The following is a 23,120-nucleotide window of genomic DNA, read 5'->3' on the forward strand; positions in this document are numbered from 1 at the left end:
TTGGGACCCCCCTTTTTTCTCGGCCCCTGCTTGACGAATCACCCCGAGACTTTCAGGGTAGGAGCTGAACGGAGCGCCCCATTAGTTTTGAAAATTTTGCGAGGATTCGTCAACCGGCGCCAGAGTTATTCAAAATAGAATTTTGAGATTTCCTATGGAAACTAGGTTGTAACTATAACTATCTACTGGCGACCGCCAGTAGATAATATATATATATATATTTTATATAATTCTGTGTGGAGTCTCTTTTGTGGTGTATTTATTATGTTTCACAAACGCTTCACACATTACCTCTGATAAGCTTTCCTGTTCTGCATCAAGCTACCAAAGGGTGAGCACTGGTTATATTTTGTGTGTAACTGACTTGCCCTGACTAGAGTGGAGGACTCTGCCTTGGTTACATGCATACCCTAGCCAACTGAAACCCCATTTCTAACACAGTCTCCGACAAAGGATTGATCCCATCATCAGAGGAGGTGAAGGCAGGCATTTCAGAGTAAAATTCTAGCACAGAAAGTTCCACTTTCTTCCTTTTTTGCATCCCCCTTCAAGGATGCATCCAGATAAGCATCTTTTGTGGAATTTCCCCAGATGAGTGGCCATCCACTTTGGAAGGAGACAACTTCTTCTCTAGCAAAGAGCAAATGTAATTTCCCTGTCTTTTAGTGTTTTGGAATTAAATGCCACACCAGGACACCTTTTTGGGCAGGATAAAGGCAATAAATGTACTGATTTTGCAGAGTATCTGTATAAATCTTCTTTTGTTGGAAGTCTGAGTAGGAGTTGGAGAGGATTTTGTTTCCTTTCTTTGCCATACTGACATCTAAGACTGTTCACCTGGGCCAGAAAATAAGATTCTGAAAAATCCCTGAAAACAACTCACAGTTCATTGAAACTCACGTTATGACTGGCTGAAATACAGGGAAGACCAAGTAAAAGTCAATATGTGGCAGAGTAAGGTCAAAGATAGGTAAAATAGGTAAGAGCAGGGCTCTTTCCAAGGACTATCACATGTGCAGTAGAAATCTATGCTGGCCTCTAGGGAGAGCAAAGCACTCGAACTCCTGCTCAGCGGTTGACATCGGTGTTATTTCAAATGAGGTGGATTTTCTACTCAACAACGTTGCTGGGCCCAAAGGCCTGTTAACATAGTTTACAGGGATTCCCAGCATAGTGGTGATTCAAGCATGTGAATCTATGAAAGATCCAATGATGGAGAATTGAAGCCCAATAGTGTGAACCTGTAACAGTGGTACTTACGTCCCTATACAAGCAACCTTGCAGCACTCAGTAAAAAGGAAGCAGGCTGGCTTAGCAGAAAAACAAGTGAAGGTCTATTCAACAGGAATTCACTTCACAACGAGGATAGAACATTTTCTAAATAAAGTGTTCGTCATCAAGGTGGCACCTCATTGTTATTTGGAACCTCTGACTTTCATAAAATTGCCTTGAACATCATATCAATCATGGTAGGTTAGACAGCGCGCCTTTCATAGCAGGACAACCCTGCCCAGCATGGAAAGACAGACACCCTTCACATGGACCCGACTCGCTGTGGTACTTGTCAGATGTGTGATCAGGCTTAAGCGAAGAGATGTGCCAAGGGATGTGCCGTTGTCTGCTTTGCCAACATATCAAACTGTTTCCGAGAAGTGGGTGGAATTAGAGACTGGTTATTAGTGGAGACTAACTGCAAGTGGCATCAATATTCCAGGGGAAGCTTTTTACCTTGTGTCTACACAGGCTGCTTACTTTTGCCTGTCACACACGAGACCTGCCCTGCCCAATATCCTCTCTGCATTCTTAGTGCTGTCCGGAACATTGCCCCAGTACTTTGCTGCCAACAATGAGTTCACACCTATCTCAATCTGCAGGCAAGGTGTGTTTGCCGTGATGGGTGCACAAGATCAGTTCCCTAGTTTTAAGAAGGAAGGTAGAACGTAATGCTGGTAAACTGTTATTGTGCTTCTTCCTCAGTTCTAGAAGCACTTAGATAACAGGTTTATTTGGAGAAGTTATCTTATTATCCAAACAAATGGTAACAATAGAAATTGAGATTTCTTTAGAATAACCTGTTTACCAGGAATGCCAACTAAATTAGTTGAACATGTGAACTGCTTCAACTGCCAAATTTCATATTAAATAAGTTATATTTTTTAATATAAAAAACTCATTTATTTTAAGTTGAGAAAAAACTCCAAAGCAAACTCCAAAGCAGACTTTATTAATTGCATTAGAGAATTTTAGAAAAATAGATGTTGCACTGCATTTTCAAAACCAGAGTAAACTTAGTTCCGCATCAAACAACTCATGGTTAAAAAACAGACACTATATTTTGACAACTGTAATTGCTAGAAAGATGTTGGTTTTCTTTTAAAGAAAAAACTTTGATTAGCACAATTATTTAATAAGAAATATAACAGAATTCACCTCCAATCTTTCAGATTTAAACGATCGATCCAGCACACCACAAAATGCCACATGGCAACAGAGCACCTGTATGAACAGGCCCACAGATATTGGTTACACGGTGTGAAAGACAAAATACACATATTGAAAAGAGATACATAACCAAACACAAAATAGTGAGTTGGCTAAAAGTGGAGAAGCAAGATTATTTTACGAGGGTAGAATATCAGCCTGTGATAGAAATTCTACACATAATAGAATGTCCGCTAATAAGGCACTTACACTTGTATCCAACATTTGTCCACTTTTGCAATGATGGAGCTTTCCTTAAGAAAACTATTTAAGATCACCATTAAGCCTGACAGTTACTGGGATTTTCCCTTCAATGACTTTGAAACCACAGGTAATAATCTTTGAACATGATAAACTAAATTTTGTAATATTTTTCAAACATGCCACTTCACATTTTAAATAAGATTGTTGGTAGCAGGAGGGAAGAGCATGGATTAAAGGCTTTGGTTCTAAAGCCTCCATCAAGACATTACTTTTAACATAGATGTAACTGTGCCCGTTGTCAGCTGAAATATGCAAACTAAGAATGCTGCATCAATGCACGTGAGGAGGTAGCGTCTATAATATTTCTCATAAAAACAAGCATTTCACCTGCTGAATAATTTGCATATGTCCATGAGTGTTGTATGAAGAACATGCCTAGCTTGGAAAATGTGCAATAGTAAACAGATTTTGTTCGCTGTGAATATATATTAAACCCTGGAACAACTACACTGGACCATAAGGAGGGGCATTTCGCTTTTTCTAAAGCCAGTGGTAGTATCAAGAGTATCTAAAAGTATGAAAATAGCTATAAAAACTCAAACTGTGGTCAAAAAGTGTGAGAGGACCTATCACCAATATAATGTACAGACAATAACTTAAAACCCTCCTTTGCACTATGACTTGAAAAAAGAAAAGAAAAAAATGAGCGGTTCAACAATATGAATTAAAAGTATGTAAACGTCTATACTGTACATTTGTAACAGAATGTTTGTACTCAAATTAGTTTCTTTTCACATTAAAATATTGTGAGAAACAAACTATTTACACAGATTCACTGCTAACCACACACGAAAAAAAGACATCTCATACACTGATAAAGGAAAATTTGCACACAAAAAATGACAATCAATAGAGCAAGAATGCAAGCAAGAACACACAGCAGCACGGCCTACATATCTTTAAGCAAAATTAAATTAGGGTCAATGGCAAAAATGAATTTTAATTTTGCCATGTTTGGTCTAAACAACAAAACATATTTATCAGTTGAAACTAGAAGAACAAAAATGTAAATCAAATGCAGCAGAGGCACCCTCAGGGGATCCAAGAATACTTGATTTTAATTGAATTGCTAACAAGCATTACTTCAGTTGATGCAGTAAAATCATGGGGAGGAGTATCAGCATCTGTATTCCCTGGAAAAGAAGATTACAAAATACACAAAAGGAATATTGAAGCAATAAAATATGATTCCCTCTCAACCTAATACTGCATTACCTTACCTGGTGATTGTGAATGGATTCATTTTGGAAAAAAGAAAAAAACAACTGAAAGGGATAGCAAGGGATGGACTCAAAAGAGGCCATATGCTTTTAATTTAGCTTTGGTCTGCAATACAAAAGTGTTAATTTGATGTATTGCCCAGAAAATGCCCCAGCCAAACTTTTACTCTGTGTATAAATTTAAAATTGTGCATGCCAAGAACATAAAAGGACTTTCAGGGAGGGTGAGAACCCAATAATTTAAAAAAATAGCATGCAGGTATATTTTAATGGAACAAAAAGCATACCCACAATGGAGGTTTATCAGCTTGATGGAAATTACACCATGCTTCTTCAACAGGGCTCCATTTCCATCAATCGTCTGTGCTTTAGCACAAGCAGTGAGATGCTTGTGTTATATAATCACGCTCTTAGGTGGTCAATAGATCATATTAAATGGAATATGTTGGTTACCCATGCATGAAATAAAATACCAGCATTGGGAAGACTTCATGAATGTACAAGACGAACCTTGGTTTAGTGCAGAAGTCTGCAAGTCAATAGGCCTGGCTGTGTAACTTTCGCAAGGAACCCACGTACATTTCTGATTTTCAGAGTTTTAAAAAACCTAAAGAAATTAAAGGAAATACATAACTGCAGATGCCACTGTGTGTACCATTCTCTCATAGCCAACAGGTTTTTTAAATAAGTGCCACTTATGTCTAAATGACATATTGTAATGATAAGATACAAAATGGTGTGTAGAATATTTTCCAGCTTTTTAACTATGCATCCACAACTGTCAAAATTATGCAACTTTGAGGGTCCTAAAAATCAAAATGTCTCATATCCCCAATTTACATACCTGTCTGTGGCTTGTTTCATATTAATTTGAACGGGTAATTTCCTTTCTGGCAGAACGAGAATTATAAATAGTGCAGCATTTCAGGACACACATCTGCTTGCTAAAAAAGAAGGTGCAAATATGCACAAAAAAAGGCCCAAATATGGGGGGGGCTAAAAAGGAAATCTATGCATTAATACAAATTAGGGCATACATTTTCCCCATTCAAGATGTCAAAACTTGCAATGAGCAGGTAAAGGTACAATTGCCCATTATCAGTAATATCATGTTTGGTATTAACTTTTCTTAATAATATGCTGCTTTAAAAGGGGCCCTAAGGAGCTTAAATTGAAGCTACATGAAAAAGTATACGAATTACGGTGGTGTATTCCGGTTTCCAGCAAGTGTTTGTAAAGATGGCAAACTCGCTACAGCTACGAAATAGACTATTTACTGGCAACGTCAGCACAGGGAAAGACTACCTTAATGATAACATTAAAATCTTTTCTTAAGTTACAGCAATTGTCCGGAGTGAAGGCTGAAAAGTGTTAAAAAAAAAAAACAACAACTTGGGTGGGTACCAAGGCTGGGAAAAAAGGCAATAAAGAACACAGAGAATAGCGAGAAGGTATTTTGTTACAGAAGGCAGCAGTTTTTCCGAATTTTTTATTCTTCCGAAATGAAAGCTCTCACTTGATTTCCATTTAAAGCCTTGCTATCAACAGGGAAAAATGGACTAACCCCATCAGAGGGGATAAAAGCTTTACAAAAAAAAAAAGTTGGTGGAGAAACAATGTGCTTGGATTTGGAGCAAGGAGGGATGCTGCAGGGGTTATGAATGTAATACCACTACTACAACGGAAAATACAGCAGCAATGGCTGTGTCTGGTGCTGTACTAGGGGTTTCATCACACTAGTGTGATGTGTGTTTCAACATACATGTGTATGCGTATGTGTGGGAATCTTCACATGTGCACAGAGGCACTCTTTTTTTGGGGCTGCTGTTTGGCAACCCTATCTCCTTTCTATGTGCACCTCATCAAAACCTTTTCACAACAGATTTTTGTTTAAAAAACATGACCTAAAAACAGTATCACGAATTGCATACGTTATTTTTCAGATCTCTGCTGGACTTATGTGTATGTGCCTGGATAGCACCTCAAAAATAATGGATGGCAGGTAAGATTTGGCAAAAAATTATTCAATATCGTATTCACATACTGGGTGAGGATTAAAACTAGACCTAAGAAAGAAAAACATGGCTGAGAACTATAGTAAGAGGAGAACAATGAGAAACTAAAACCAAAAAACAATCAGTACATCAAACACGGAAAATAAATGTAAAATCTGGTACAGCAATTCGCTATTTTTAAACACAAAAGCAAGCATTAAAAGCTTAGAGAAATTATATATGAATGACTTCAAAGTCTGTGTGTGCACAGGTCTTGACAAAAGATCAAAAAATCGTACCCCAAATGAATGTTAAGCTGGGATAAATTGGTTGCAGATGGGTTTCTTTAGAGTAACTAGGAAAGAAAACAAGTGACTAAAGAGTTCAACATGTATCGAATAGATCTGATTTTCTAGTTTCAATACACCTATGGATGTTTTGTAAACACGACCAATCATGTTGGTCAGCTCCTCTTTGATGACACATAATTGTGCTGGACTCTGAGCCAGTTATATTCAAGAGAACACAATTACCGTTGCTCTTAATAATCTAAGTGCACCATCTGAGGAGAAAGGTACACTGTTCTCATACTTGTGTTCCCTAGTGTGGTAAACACGTACTGCTAACATTGCATACAGATCTGAAACAATACCAAGCAAATGAACTAGTCACACAACACATTGCCTGACACTGTTGCTAGTTCTACGCTTCCCTCTCAGCATGGTGAACTTGGCTGCAGTAAAAAATATTTGCCAAAATTGAAAATATATTCCAGGACATTCTATAATCCATACGAATGCCTGGATCATGCAGTTGTTCCAGTTCACATCAAGCCTCTTTCTACAGATCCTATTATTTAATGTATAAATACTTAAAAAAATAATACTACAGTTCTGGGCTATCATTTTCAGCTAAGCTGTGAACAGGGCGTTTCCTAACAGAACTTGGTGAATAGTCTCCACCTGCCAGCTCCTCATCTTTATCCACATCGTCCTCAGCACCATCATCAGAAACATCTTCCTTATCAGCTTCATCTTCATAGGCATTGTCCTTATCTGGTTCATCATCAGAGACATCCTCCTCATCTGCCTCCTGTTCATCCTCCTCATCTGCCTCCTGTTCATCCTCCTCATCTGCCTCCTGTTCATCCTCCAATTTTTTAAATAATTTTGCAGCTTCAGGGGTCAGTTTTCCTTAAAGGAAAAAACATAAAATCAGTAAAAGGTCCATCAAAGTTGTCAGAAGCAGGGGGTACTTGAATTATGTGGCATGAAGATGCCGATTCATGTGCCGTGGAAAAGGCTAGAGTATGGGACATATATGAAGAAGACAACACTTTAAACAGCAGTACAATACTAGCAGTTATCCAACATAATTACACTTATGAAAACTGTTACTCTGAGAAATCATCTAAAATTAATAGTCTTCGCCAGATAAGAAAACCATTAAATGACTAGAACTATCATTTCAAATTATGCATTTTTAACATGTTTGGAATTTATCAAGAATATTTTATACTTTGAGACATTACTATGTACATCGGGTAGATTTGCGCAGGGCTGTACAGGGTGTGTTCAGGGGTATGGCTACCTCAGTAGAAATCAGGATCTTATACTGTAGGAGTGACCTGGCATTCCTGTGGCAGCCCGCTTTGAGGGTATAAAGATGGGGTGGTGCGATGTGCTGATATGCTGTGGGAGCCAAAGAGTTGAGTTTAGAGCAAGATGGCCATCCCAGAACAAGTGGCAATAAAAAAGTATCAGAGAGGATTTTCGGTGGCTCGGGTTAGATATGTACATGGAAATCTAGGTGGCACAGGGTGATTCCTATGCATGTTACACTAACTATCATAAAACTCAGCAGACATGACACGCCTTGGAAGAAAATTGCTCTGGATATGTCAGGCTCAAATTTCATGTAGGGCTTCTGGTTATGGCAGATTAAAATTTGCACTGTCTAAAAGTTTGGTAATCACATGGAAACAAATGTAGGGATTTGGTCTTGGTGACTGATAACGAGGATGAAACTTATCTCAAAGGAAATTTTCAAGGACAAGCACAAAAATGTTTTGAAACCTGAGACAATACCATTTGTACACAAGATTTATGTTGCGCCCTTGAGTGTCAGGTCATAACTGAATGAACATTTATCAAAGCTTCACCAGAACACGGTAATCAAATCCATAAACTCTTCTCAATGGATCTCTCAGATAGTCGTAGCAAAGAAAAAGACAGGTAATATATGGTTATGTGTAGACTTAAGGTCCCTCAGCAAGCATACTTTTGATTTTTGTAGATTATTTCCTTTCACCAAAAATTCAGGAGATTTTGGCTCAACTGGGTGGTGCTAAGTTCTTTTTAACCTCTCACTTAAGAGGTGCTTACCATCAGGTCGAATTGACCCAGGAGTCCCATTCACGGACAGCGTTTAATGCTCCTTCTAGGGCTTTTAGAGATATATACACACACCATTCAGACTAGGCTTAGCAGCTTCATGATCAACAAGCATTTGCAATGCAATAGATCTCGCATTTGTGAGAGTTTGAGCTATTGGCATTGTAAATGACAATGCCTTTTATTTATGTGTTGGTTTTCAAAACCGATAAATAAAAGGCATTGTCATTTATAAGCAAATGCAAGACCTTTTGCATTGCAAATGCTTGTTTGAAGAGGAAGGTGCCATCTACACCCAGCAGATGTGAAAGTGCCGTTCTGCGCATGCCCCCCAGGGGCTGTCGAACCACATGTGCTGTTTTCACATTAAAAAGCCAATTTGGTGACGTACTGCCCATTAAAATGGGTTAGTGTGCTCTGGCTTGCATTTCCTCACTCAGGACATAAGTAGACTGGTTGTTCTCGAGTGATAATGGCCCGAGACGTGACCTTCTGACAGTGCATGGAAGGTGTGGGGGTTGGGGGAGGCACTTTCAGAGGGGGGTGTAGGCTATCCCAGGGGGCATTTTTCCTGTGCCTGTGGGTACCAGGGCGCTGTAAGATGGTCTAGCGCTGACAGTGATTGAAGCGCTTTAAATAAAAGTACGGGAAGTGGGGGAGTGTGATTCCGAGTTCAATGGGGCTGTGTCAGTGAGCATACGGGGGGGGGAGGGGAAGAGTCAAGGGTGTGGTTCAAAAGAACACAAGCATCGACAAAGCCAATGGGTCATATGCCTATGGGCGAGCTATTGGCAATCGGGTGGGTAACAGGCTGCGGGTGAAGGTGAGTAACAGGAGGATTTAAAAAAGTGCCTAAAGAGTACATCATACGTAATCCGAAGCAGCCTCAGGGCTGGGTGGGTTGGGATTGCCGGCAAAGGTTGGAAGGCTTGGGGTATTAACGCCTCATGGACTAGCGCACTCGCCTCCTCTCTCCCTCCCTCCCTCCCTCCCCAGAAAGGAATGGAGTGATAACCGAAGGGCTGCTTAGCATACCTCCCTCTGCCTGCAGTCGCAGATAAGGCTTCCTGTGTCTTGTTTACTTTGGTTGAGTTTTCATAATGTTGTGTTCTTGTTTTGACGCTCACATGGTCTGCCTTAGCGAGTGAGATGACCGCGGGGGAAGCGGTGGTACCAGGCACGCAGAAAAGCTTATGGACCTTGCACTCTGTCAGTGACTGTCACTCGCCCGGGGAATGCCTGGATGTGGAAACAAGGAGGCACTGCAGCTGCCGCCCTGCGAGCCGCTGTTCGTTCCGGAGGCAAAACGCCGTGGGAGTGAACATTTCAAAAGAGGTGGGACATGCAGCCACCTTTAGCCATTTGCATGCTTTCATTAAAGAAAGACACACGCAAAAGCCAATCCAATGCGTGGGAGCAGTCAGACCCACACAGAGAAGCCTCGCAGAGCAGCGCATGCGCGCTCGACCTAAAAACTTATGTTTGAACTGTTTGGAGATTAACAAGGAAGTCATGGCTTACTAAGTTGACGTATTAAACATTCACTAAGAGGAAGTTGGCCTACAGCTAGGGCTGTCGCCCTCAAATCTGGGGGGGGGGGGGGGATCAGGTTCGAGTCTCGGCAACGACGCTCAACATCCTGTGATTCTGGGCAAATCACTTAATCTCCCCATGCCTAAAAAAAATGAATGTGTCCTTATGTAATACAACTGGAGATCATGTAAAGCGCTCCGATACCTTCTGTTCAAGTTTGCGCTATATAAAACTCTTAACTGCTCAAAAAAGTGGATTATTGGGGACACCAATTATCAGACCAATGTATGAAATACAAAACATCTGATTGCAGCAATTAGAAATATACTGGATCTTATAAACAGACAAAGTTGGATAATTTCTGGGGGAGTGCAAGTATTATTTGCGATTTGTGGATTACTCTGCCGCGCATACTTAACTTTTGAGAAAGTCACAGAGGAGTAGTGTTGACTTCATATAGGAAACTGATGAAAAAGAGGACTTTGAGAGGCTAAACTGTAGAATTATTGAGGCCTGGCTTTAAAAGAATTCAGAGATGAGGCACTTTCAATTGTTACACTATACTAGTGGCATTGGGCTGGTTGTTGTATTAAACAAAGACTATAACGGCGAAGTAAAGTACAGCAGCATTTGCATTCAGGTGTCCTTCCAGTGCCGAATGTAATTAAAGCACAATTGAGAAAGAAGGTGTGGCTTGCTTTTGGCTTGTCAATCGTTTTGCAACTAATTTATAGGGGGAAGTTCATATTAGTCACAGATCATAAACCTTTAGTGTATTTATTGAGAAACAAGGGTTTGAGCAACGCAAGTCCTTGAATGATCAAGTTTTTGGCCAAAACTTAGGCGTTCAATTTCAAGGTTAGATACATTCTTGGGAGAATTCCAGGGCAGACTTCTTATCAATGTCTTGTTCATAAATCTGATAAGGGTTATGAAGAGGATGATGGAGTGCGTAATTGCTATTCTTTATGGTTTAGTTGTTTCACAAAGTGTGATTAAACAGAATTTGTGGAAGGAATGTTATGCTACACACACATGCTTGAATAAGCTCTAAGAATGTGTTGCCTATGGTTGACCCAGAGAACATACTTTATCAGGGCCAACAAAACATACTTTTATCAGGTGAACTTTTAAGTTTTCCTAAAATAAGAGTATGATTATTCAAGACGTTTTGTTCCTTATGGGTAATATGGCAGTTCCACCTACAGATCTGAGAACCCAGTTAGCGCCACTGACTCCTCGTGGTCATGCAGGCCACGCAGGCCCCAAAAAAGGTTTGAATCTTATTATTGGTGGCCCAACATGGACGCTGAGGTCGATTTGTAGTGCTCATACACGCTCTTTATGAGGCTTCTGGCAAAATGGAGCGCATGGGGAGGGGAGGTGGATGGCCATTCCAAATGGGTGTTTTGTGAGAAAAAAAAAAAAAACCACAACAAATGTGGCTGATACTTGGAAAACGCTGCTAAGCTGTGAAGGAGCTCCGAAAGAAGCTGGTCAGTGATAATGGCACCCAATTCAAATTCCAACAGATGGAGTCATTCTTGACGTTTGACATCCAACATCTTTCTACTGCTTCAAACAGTCCCTGGGAAATGGTGTGGATGAGAGTAAATTGCATGATAAAAGGGATGGTTTAGTTAGCAGGTAACCCAGATTTGAATGTGAGGGACTCTGTACATGATGGAATTTGGAACTATTAGAACAGCCCTAATTCTAAAGCAGGAGAGTCTCTGTTCATGTTATTACGTAGAAGGAATTCAGTGACTAGGCTCTCACCAGGTTGGGTGCTACAGATGACCAAAGCAGCCACAGTGCAGCCATGGTATCAGAGGTTGCTAAAAGACTGAAACTGTGTAGGAGAGAAGTAAAGTGAATTATGAGTTGCATAGCATTCAATGAGATGGATATTCAAAATGGGGATGTTGTCAAAATTCAAAAACTGGGTAATATCAAAAAGAAGATTTTCAAATTTTAATCACTCAAAATCATCTGAGTAACTTAACATGCAGGCTTGATGGAGAATGACAAATGGTGGATGAAGAGAAAGTTGTTGAATTACGGAGAGTCGCTGTATTACGAAGAGGTTGTGTGGATTAAGTTGGTGGGAACTTTGGAGAGAATTCTGATTTATAAAAGGTTCCTCAGGAGAATGAAAGGTATGGTTTTTCCATTACTGATGTAAGCACAAGAGACCGTGTGAGGAGTTCCATGCTGCCTGCACCAACTGGTGGTAGTGAGCCGATGGTAGACATCGATAAGTTAGATGAAGACAGCATAAAAGCAAATCTGGATGTATTGATGAATGAACCTTCTAGCAGTTATGTCCTAGAGAGCACGGAACAACTTGTGGTCACGGTTAGGGAAAAGAGGATGACATCCAAACTATTTACAGGACTGTTTTGTATTAATGTTTCCAAAATATACCACTGTAAGAAAGGTTTCTCTTAGTTTTCGGTTTCCACCAATCCCAAGTTAATTTTAGCTATTCATTATAAAGGGTGGAGGTGTGTTATATTCTGTTAATCTTCAGCCTTGTCAGCTCTTCCTTCAATTGTTGGAATTTATATTCAAATGTAGTTATTCGGGTCTTCTCAAGCGTATTCCGAACTGGTTTCAGTTTGTGGTCTGAGTTGGGAACCTCTGCACAGAGATGTCATGTACTGTTATTGTTCATGACAAACATCTTTTTCATTCATCTGCCAGGTTAATCTTTCCTGGAAAATCCCAGGGGTTCTTGACTTTCATCAGGACTTTGGTACTGATGCTGCTATTGTGCAAGTAGAAAATATACAAATAAGAAGAGAAATAAAAGAAATACTCACAATAGTTTTGCAGGGTCCATACCATTTTTTTGTTTTTTTTAACAAAAATGGATAGCCACTGTGACTATAGGAGTTACCCCTTTGTCCCCCATCTATAAGGATTAGTTGTAAAAAAATAAAAAGAACAAGCTTTTACAATGCAATAGGTCTCGCAATTGCGAGATTTTGAGCTATTGGCATTGTAAATGGCAATGCCTCTTATAATAATAAAAGGCATTGTCATTTACGATACCAGTAGGTCAAACTTTGGCAAAAGCGAGACCTGTTGTATTGCAGAGTGTGGTGTCCGTGAAGCAGGTGCCATGCTCACCAATAAAGTTTTTTAAAAATTATTTGAAACTGAGCGCAGTGTCCCTAAAGTGGATGCGGCACTCAGCATGCACGTTTATTTTTAAACAAATAAAAGATAAAAGAAAGCGCCTCTCAAAATGAATTACTGTCACCAGGAAGCCTCAGGTGATCATATGAATAAAAGCCTTGACTGGCTCCTAAGGAACCTTTAGATCTGCCAATTAACTAACTGCACACATTTACATTTCTTTCTGGTAACAGGACACCCTGGAGAGAAGGCTCGTTTCTTCTTTAGTTGTCTGTTTTCTCTCTCTTCGCAATGCAGGGGAAGGCTGTTACCCTTTCAGCCAGAGGGTAAACAAACATTGTCTTTTTTTCCAACAAAAAGTATGGGAACTGTTTTGGCAGCATTTTAAAAGCTTAGGAATGTTGTTGCCAATAGACCCTTTCCACTTCAACCTTTGTGAGTGGCTACAGCTCGTCGCCAACTTCTATTTGCACCCATTTGCCATCATTTTGCATATTTAACAGCATCACTACCTCTAGCATGTTGGCATATGGAATACTGGGCCTTCTCCAATTACTCCCAGCCCCTTTTTATGCACAAGCAAAATACATCCCACTGCCCCTCTGGAGACCTCCAAGAATAACATGTGTTGCATGGCTAAACACTTCTAAGGTCCCAAAGGCGAGACCTATTGGCTATGCCAATGCTTGTTATATATGGGTTTCATAATGGCACTTAGACACATCTCAGGCTATTCACATATTATGAATATATTAAATGCTCCTGAAAAGAGAAAGTAGTAGTCTAGGTTGGGTTGCATTATAATTGCCGAAGATTCAGGCTTGCTGCTCTTGCTAGTTTCATGGAAGGTACAGTATGCTTTACTGTTGCTTTGGAGAAAAAGAGTAAGAATTTCATTATCAACTGAAGGAATCTCTGCTGAGGTATCAAAACTTTTATACGACCTAATATATCAATGATAGATGCTTCACCCAGACGTCTTCGGAAATTATACATTCAGGTCATGTACACCTAATCTTACAAGTTTCCAAAATGTATGCACATCCTTTGATGAAAAATAGACGTTATCTCCCAGTTTTCCATATAATATTGCTGCTTGCTCCGTTTTATCCATGCCTTGTGCTTTTGAATGTCTCTGTATGCATCAACTGTATAGGGATCATTTAAATGTTTCAGCTTTTTGGGGGGTTTATTTTTCATCTCCTGGCATTAGGAATCAAACAAACCAATCGCCACCCCTTTCCCCTACAAACACGGAGATTAACCATTACAAACCATCCCAAATCTTTACTTCTTATTTTATTCTTTTAAACTACATGCGTTCTTGATTATTCCCATGGCTACCTGGAAACTGTTTCAAGACCAGGCAAAATTGACTTTTTGTATATTTATGTCGAACTTAAATATAGAGCGAATTTGACCGTTCTTCCTCCAGGTGCTGCCACTGGTCTTAAGCTGTTGGCTTGGTTATCGAGTTAACCAGCTTTGTCTGATACATAATCTCAAACCAGGGTTCAAGGAGCAGGGGCGGTTCCTCTATATGGTCTATGGGGCTACGCCCCCTTTAGTTTTCTGCCCCAAATTGTTTTGCTTTGAACGTCACTGTGATAAGCAGTTTAACAAAACACACAAACGCACTCTGTTCCCAGTCATTCTTAAGCAATCAAGCTAATTGCTTAATCTTGAAAACATCGATGCACTGCATGTCATGTAATGAAATACGATGGCCATTCACAGCCTATTCCCTGGGGCAGCAACTGATTGCAGAGCTGACTATTTCACAGCCCGGAGGTCTGTGATGTCATCAGCCTCCTCGGCTCAGCTCCTCCCCTTGTAGAACTTTTGTTAAAGTTAGCCCCGGGCGCTTCAGGCTGAAGCCCTGCAGCACCTGGGGCTTCACATCAATCAAGGCCCGGAGTTAGCCTCTCCACCCTTCCCCATATCGTCACAGACCGGGGTGGTATTACTGACCCCACCCACTCTGTGACGAGCAGGAGAAGGGTAGGGTTACAGGCTGCAGCCTGGAAGTGGAGCACTGGATTTTGCGCAGTGTATCAGCATGAGTTTTGATGACTCACTGCGCAGAATCCAGTTCACACCAGTACAAAAATAGAAGTGCACGGGCCTCGCGCTATCATGAGTTTAGGTAAACTACGTCATACGCATTTCTTCAGTGCCTGTTCCAGTCAACTGGGCAGCCTAATGTGTGTCAGTGTTACTGTCTTTGTATGCGTGCAAACGTGTGTGCGTGTGTATGTATCTTTGTATGGTATCTTTGTATGCTTGACCGTGTGTTAAAGTGTAGGTGTGTGCGTGCAATTAGAAACCCTGCCGGAGGTATTCTCCTGGGGTTGACAAGGCCGAGGCCAGGTGCTGGAGTGGGCAACAGTTTTAGATTGTTTATAAAGAGCAGTGATCTCCCGATGTGGATTCACTATCTCCCGCTGCATTTATACAAGGCCCTTCGGAATGGGAGGCTTGGTTCACGCTCCCCCTGACCTGCATTTGCTTCGATTTATGACAGCACGGTCAGGGAGAAGAGAATGCCTCTCTGTGAAGTGGAGCCTGCCGACTGGATTAAATCAGGAGAAACACGGCCATCACCTGCAATGCCTGGTAAGTCCATGCATGTGTTTTGTTTCATAAAACTTCCGATGGATTCAACATTGCATGGGTATTATGGCACACATTACACATTACAGTTTAAATCGGGCCTATAGGTCGGATGAATGTGGTGCCCAGATGGCTGGACTAGATGTAATGGATTGTGTATACTGCAAAATATGTAAGGAAAAGGGTATAGACAACTCATTGCAGGGGAGTGGTTTGTGTGAAGTTTAAAATAATATTACTGACATTTTATAAATATTTACTTTAAACTTCTGAGGTTTCACAAAGTCAGGGTATGTGTTACTTTAAAATTGCTGTTTTTTTGTATGTATAGCATCTGAGAAACGTTTGACACTGTTTGACCAGACAGCCTGAAATACCAAACAAGACAAGCCCGGCGGACCGTGGCGCGCGCGCACGCGCGCTGCAGACCTATAATTAACTAAGCAGGTCTTCCGGGGAGGAGCACTCGAGGCACAAATGCTGTTCATGTGAAGCGCGTTCACAGACAGCAATCACAACACTCTGCGCGTGCCCCAGTCTGTCTCCCTTGAGAGGCATCTCGGCGACAATAGGTCTCGAGAGCGAGACCTAAAAAGAAATCCAGGATAAAGACCATATGAATCAATAGTGAGAAGTTCTCTTCTGGAGGGTACCCTAATTATTTTTAGCTATTTCCCAGTCCCCAATGTCAAGATGTGGTAGACTTTCATACACCACTTCTGCTAGTTAATGGCAGAGCCAATAAAAATACTACTCCCATTTTTTTGAGACAGTCGTGTAGAGGTCAAAGTTACATTTTTGTTACAATTTTAACTTAACAGCTACTGTTATGCTTAAACAATTACAAACATTTTTTGTCAATGCTTTACTGAAGCTAAAGTATCTATAACAGCACATCCTACTGTCCAAAGGCAGACTCTGAGGTGAATCACAGCTCCTGCACTGAGACAGCGCATCAAGAATATAGTCAGACCTATGAAGTACCAAGCTCATGAAGGGCACAGCCTGGTATGGAAGGAGTAACCAAACACAACTCTATGGTGCTCAAAATGCTATCATTGTGTTTGTGAGGAAACAGGCTAATCTAAAACAAGTTGGTCACAGATGATAGAGGAACCTGTGTGCAAGTCTCATAATTCTAAAATGGCTGAAGTAGATGTAGTTAATTCAGATATCCAGTTTTTAGAAAGCCTTTGTTAAAATGAAAAAGGCAAGCATAATGATGTTCATATTTATGATGCTATGTATGTTTAGGAACATTTCACTATGCAGAATTAGCTACAGAGACATATAGACAACAAGCATTAAAAATGCAATAGGTCTCACCTTTGATTAAGTTAAAGCCATTTGCTTTGCGAATGGCATTGTATAGCAAAGCAAATGGCTTTAACTTAATAAAATGTGAGACATGATCGGATTTTCAAAAAGTGCGCATGGAAAATGAAGTTTTTTTTTTCAGTACTATGTTATATAATGCGAGCTTGGGGTATAGCTGTATCACAGACGGACACTTTCATTCATTGTTAGGAACGGGGAAATTATGTGATTTACCCAGAATCACAAGATGTTTGAGTCTCCCGTCAAGACTCAAACCTGGTTTCCCTGCTTCAAAGTCGGCCGTCAAGCCAAACTGCTGGGAGGAATGGAGAATTGGGGAGCTGGAAGAGGGAGCCTCAGACGCACACTCCTGGGGAAGGGGGGCTCCTTACACCAAACATTGCCTAGATAGGCCCTAACAAATTGCTTTGGGTAAAACGTAAGATGAAAGTTACCCAACATTGCTTCGAGTGAGGTTGTAAGAGAGAAGCCTTTTACACTGTCTACATGTTGGGAGTATCACACCCAATCACTGCTTTAAATTGTGGGGGGGGGGAAGAAGGTACCCGTGCTCGCTTTAAGATGACCGAAAGGGCACACGTGTTGTAAAATACCACACACGTAAACTGCCTTGCGGGTTAGAAAGAAGAGAACCCCTTCATGCTGCTTGATAGGCTGATGAAGTCCCCTCGCACATGAACTTAAGAGCAAGTATGAAGGGTGTCGCCGCTAAACCACTACCCCCGAAATAAATTTTAAGTGCAGATCCCCACATCAACATCACATCGAGAGTGTAAAAGATGCGTTAGTTTGGTTGGCTCACAAATTTAGAGAAGGAATTCTTCACAGATGTATCCACCCAACTGTACCCATGTAAAGTGTGATCGGCCATAATGATCAGCAGTGAGGCGTGGCGCACCATGAGTGTTTCATCCTTATAGTGCAGTATAGATTTTCTGGAGCCAGAATAGAAGTCCCAGACCGTGCAGAGCGTAGAGTGTACGCACAAACGTGAAGGTCTTTCAATGACCAGTGTGTGGTCACAGTAGATTAACAGCAGAAGGCATTACAGTGAGGCACATTTGCGGACCCGAGTGTTCTCTATACGGCAGAATTTTCAGGTTGTAAACTGAGGTGCTTTGGGAGATCTCGGAGGGAACTGATTTTACGTATAAACGAAGTTAGTGAAGCGCCCGAGAAGACCTTTTTATGCCCTACGTGATGCTTATAGTGAAACGAGGCATTATTTATGTGACGTGCATTGACAAAGCAGTGTTAGGATGACCACTTTATTATTTTTTTTTTATTTTTTGCGTTTTTACATAGCGCAAACTCGACCCAAAGGTATTGGAGCGCTTTACATGAGCACCAGTTACGTTACACATTATATAAATAGTATAAAACACTAGTGAACATTGCAAGAGAGAGGCACACTTCGTGTGAGAAATATTGGTATAACTGTAGCAATACGCAGTGGAGTAAGGTGCATTGGCGGAGCTGCCTGCGATCCCGGTTTTGCAGCAGCAAAATGTACTATCGTCGGTTGCATTGTCCGAGACGGGGGGAGGTCGCGGAGGGTGTCAGGTAGTGGAGGAGAGGGGTTATGATGGCTGGAGTGCGCGCTCGCCAGGCAGCCACGGTTTAGCGAGATGCAAAAATAAACACGCGGCGGAGCTTGTCTTTATGGGGTCATGTGTTTGACACACATGGCCCCATAAAGATAAGAAACCTTTTGCGATGGGAGGAAGTCAGATGAGCCCGTCCAAGTGGGCCATCTTAAAAATGGAAAAGTCTACGTCACAAAGTGCTCTTTCCCAATGGCTGGCCACCGTTTAGCATAAGCGGTGACGCCAGCCAATGGGAAAGAGGGGCGGGCTTGAAGCCCTTTACAGAATTCCCTCAGAATCATTAAATCTCGCAGAGCGAGCTGCGCATGTGCGCAGCCACGCTAGCCGAGACCTACACATGAACATAAATATTAACAGTTGAAATAATTTATATCCTCACTAAATTAATGTCGCGTTCGAAGTAGAGTGCATAAACAGAAAGCATTTGTACTTACTCTGAGAAGTATATGGCGGTGGTCTAAGTCTTCTTGATGGGCAAAGATAATCTGCCATAAATACCATTATCTAGGAAAGAAAAAAATAGTCCAAAATTGAGTTTAACAAAACAATTCAATATGGGTTTCTTTTTTCTGAACAGTCCTAAAGATCTGTGTTTTTAAATGTTACATAAATATTTGTATGTGATACCTTTACCTTTTGTTGCTTGTTGGACAAAAACAAATTATATTTTTCAACTATTTAGTATATCCATCTCACACCCTTCAAGTGAAATAAATAAGCTAAAAAATAAATAAATAAATAATTAAACTGAGATACCTTGTTCGGGTATGCGTTCACCGCGTTTGTAACAGCAATCCAAAAGTAACACAGTGTAAACCAGGCTTCTCCAACTAGTAGCTTGTGAGCTACTGGTAGCTCTTCAGCTAGCGGTAAGTAGCTCTCCTGTGCGCAGCCTAACCTTCCAAATTAGAAGCTTTTACTTGGTAGATGAATACATGTATAAATACCATAATCAATAGTGTATATTTGAGATGCAAACATGTGATTTTCTTTTTTTTAAACTCCTAAACTTATATTTCAAGAAAAACTGAATTTCTAAAATATATTTAAAGCTGATCGGAGAGAAAAAACATGTTGCTTTGGTGAGACTATTTAACAATGTTAATACCTTGGTGCTTAAGGTATAGAAGCAATGGCTCTTTTGAATTACCCAAACAGAGGCATTCGAAATTGGCAAAGCATTTTCAACATTACTGCTAGCAACCCTGCCTAGTTGCACTGAGGGGATCACTGCTAGTAATCTTGCATATGTTAGCCACTAATGTCAGCGTATCAGTTGTGTGTGGTCACTATTAAAACAATAATATCAGTAGCTCGGTTTGATTTTCTCTGAACATAAATACATATATATCAAAAAAGGTTGGAGACCAATCCCATTTAAAATCGCACACCAAATTAACAGGCCTCCACTCATGTAAAACTGGAATGATGCACATGATTTCAGGATAAATACAGCAGCTTTTGTAGGCTTTTTCATATGAAATGTGCATTTCAAATCAAGACTCAAACTTGACCACTTGGGAACTTTCAAACTAATTCTGAGATGGCAATGGAACATACCAGGGGACAGGTAAATATCACTGAGTCTAGTGAAGAGAATTAAGTGGAAGGGGCATGGCACCAACTCCATGACTAGATCAGGCAAGTAGACCCATCAGAAACACTACCAAGAGAGCAACTGCAACTTACAAACATAAATGCAAGCCAGAATATAGTGCATGTGATAAAATATCACTGGTCTCCCGTAAATCTGGTCTGCATGGAATGCTAGTGAAAGGAAGCCAGTACTCGTATACTAAGGAAATTCCTAGGCTATGTAGCTAAATGTTGTAGTCTGATAACATTGAAATGGGGCTTACTGGTCTACATACATCTGCATTCATTCTGAAAGCAAGCAGCATGTTTTCACATAGTTATTTCTTGCTAAGTACAATTTAGCTGTAGTGTTCTACAAGTGTCTGGAATGGAACCTTGTCTTGGAAGCTCACAAAAGCTGCATTTGGTCTGGTGGAACAATTACAAGTTCTTGGAGGAGACCGAACCTTCCATAACATCATGGGTTTATAAAAACAAAAGGGGTTCAGATACTCTGAATGGGTTTGGTCTTTTGGAAAGAACTTTAGAGGCCTGTTTATCAAACAAGTGTTCCAGAGAGAAGCGCAAGCGCGTCATCCAAGATGGCGGATCGTAATTAAACTCCGGCTCACCCGTCCATACGCTGAGGTAAAATAAGCAGATTTTCACAGGATTTTTGCATTTCTTGCCACAAGAATCTTCTACCTGCAACAAAGAGTGTTTCTGCAGCTTTTCTGGCAAATTGGGTGACTTCTGAACTTCCTCTGGCTGCAGTCTCTTTTCCACCGAGCCTTCCCTCAGCTTGCTCCAAGGTTCCTGTCAGGGAGGTGGAGTCCTACACTAAGAGTGCGCTACCTCAACCTTGGCTAAACCCACAGCTGGTTTTAGCTGCTGCACTGGTTTGAACTATTTATCTTTATTTCTACTGCAATTCTTGATTTCTTTTCCCTGGGTTTATTAATTTTATTAAGAATGGAAAGTAAATCTACAGCAAATAAGCGTAAACAAACAGTTTCTCCTCCGCCATTGAAGTCAAAGATGGTAGATTCATCTGAACCCTCCCTTGTTACTATTCTGGACGAATTAAAGGCTGTTAGATCAAACACTGATAATATTGCCATGGAAATAAAAAATATAAGAAAAGACATTGCCAGTCTCTCAATGAAGGTTACTGATAATGAGATTAAGTTACAGGTTATCACCAAAATGAATGAAATATTACCAATGGTTACAAAAATTCCCTTCATTAATACTAGATTACTTGAGTTAGAGAACAGGAATAGACAATATAATTTACGTATTTTTAATTTGCCTGAAGATATTGAAGGGAATGATTGCAGACGATATTTAGAGAATGTACTGCCTAATTTGTTGAATGTAAAGTTCTCTGAAAAATTTGAGATAGATAAAGCACATCGCATTCCATCTCATCGTAAACCAGGTGAAACCAGACCCAGGCAAGTCATCTTCAAGGTTCTACACCATCTTCACCTCATTCTTATCAGGAAGGCAGCTCGTGAAATCCCTTCTCTTCTAGTTAATGGCTTGAAGATTTTCATCCATCAAGACTTCTCCAAGGAGACTGTTGCGATACCACAAGATTTTTCAGCTTTGAGACCAAGACTGAGAGACTCTGGCTTCAAGTATGGTCTTTTCGATCCATCTATCATGCGTAATTTGGAAAGGCGATATCTCCAAATCCTTTCAGCAGCCGAAAGGATTTGGAGATATCTGGATAATCACTCTCCTCTATCAATGGATACGCATGACTCTCCAACTTGAAGTTATCTAAATAATATTGTTACTTATGCTTTATTTCTTGTGTGGTAATTCGTAGGTATAATGACGTCTAGTTAATATTACTCCTGTCATTAGTACGGGTGTACCCCTCCTTTCTCTCATCCCTCTTCTCGGATGCATGTGTGTGTCTCTTCATTACTGATTATATATATATATATATATATATATACACATACATACATACATATATATATATATATATATATATATACACACATATATACACACACATATTCCTACCCTTCAATTTCCAAGAGGGAATACAAAGCAGGTACAGACCGCCGCAAGATATCCCTAAAGAATTAAAAACAACAGGTTCACAGTTCCATATTTTAGATTTATTCACCGTAATGGTTCAGACAAGTGTCCGCCTCAGACGCGTTTCGATCGCCTCCGCGACCTTGTTCACATCATATTGTTTTTATGTCCTCCATGTCTATTGGTTACTTCTTTGGTTTCCTATATACTCTTGTTGTATACTGTAATTCCTCCACTCTTTATCCACTTTCCTTCTTTATCTCCTAAACCTTGAATAGTTCTCTTAAAGTTAAAGTTGTTTCTTTGAATGTCAAGGGATTACGTCATCCAGTTTAAAGATTTTAGACTATTTACATAGGCAAAAACCTGATATTTGTTTATTACAAGAAACTCACATTGATGACACTATTTTAGCATACATGCAGAGGAAATGGGTTAGCCAGATTATAGTCTCCCCGGTGCACGGAAAGAAGAATGGAGTGGCAATTCTTTCCTCAAAATCTCTTCAGCTACAAATTTTAGACTAAAAATCTGATTCAAAAGGTAGATTTCTTTTAGTCAAAGTTAAATTTGGGGATATGATTTTACACCTAATTAACATTTATGGACCAACAGCAGATGAACCCATTTTTTGGTCTAACATTACTTCTGAAATTCTACAACTTGGGAAAGTTTCTTTAAGTTTAGGGGGAGATTTTAATTTGATTAAGGACCCCCTTTTAGATACTGTCCTCTACCAAATATTCTATTCCTTAAGCGTTTCATTCCCTCAGAACGTTAATTAAAAACACTAAATTGGTTGACACTTGGAGGCTTCATTTTCCCACCAAGAAACAATTCACATTTTTCTCTAATCCACAAAACTCTCATTCACGCTTTGATTATTTGTTGGTGTCTAGA

General features: G+C 40.3%; 1 protein-coding gene across 1 annotated transcript in view; it reads right to left on the reverse strand.

Moving 5' to 3' along the window:
- Nucleotides 1-2,203: 2,203 nt before the first annotated feature.
- The window catches only part of TMX1 (thioredoxin related transmembrane protein 1), a 67,221-nt gene continuing 46,304 nt past the window's right edge, over nt 2,204-23,120 (reverse strand). Inside the window, exons 7-8 of the mRNA XM_085626963.1 lie at nt 19,022-19,091; nt 2,204-7,152 (exon numbers count right to left, since the gene is read on the reverse strand). Of these exons, the coding sequence (XP_085483089.1) occupies nt 6,845-7,152; nt 19,022-19,091 (378 nt within the window). The 3' untranslated portion in view covers nt 2,204-6,844. The remainder of the gene's footprint in view (nt 7,153-19,021; nt 19,092-23,120) is intronic.

This window comes from Triturus cristatus, chromosome 9 (genome assembly GCF_964204655.1).
Source record: "Triturus cristatus chromosome 9, aTriCri1.1, whole genome shotgun sequence".
NCBI classification, from domain to species: Eukaryota; Metazoa; Chordata; class Amphibia; order Caudata; family Salamandridae; genus Triturus; species Triturus cristatus.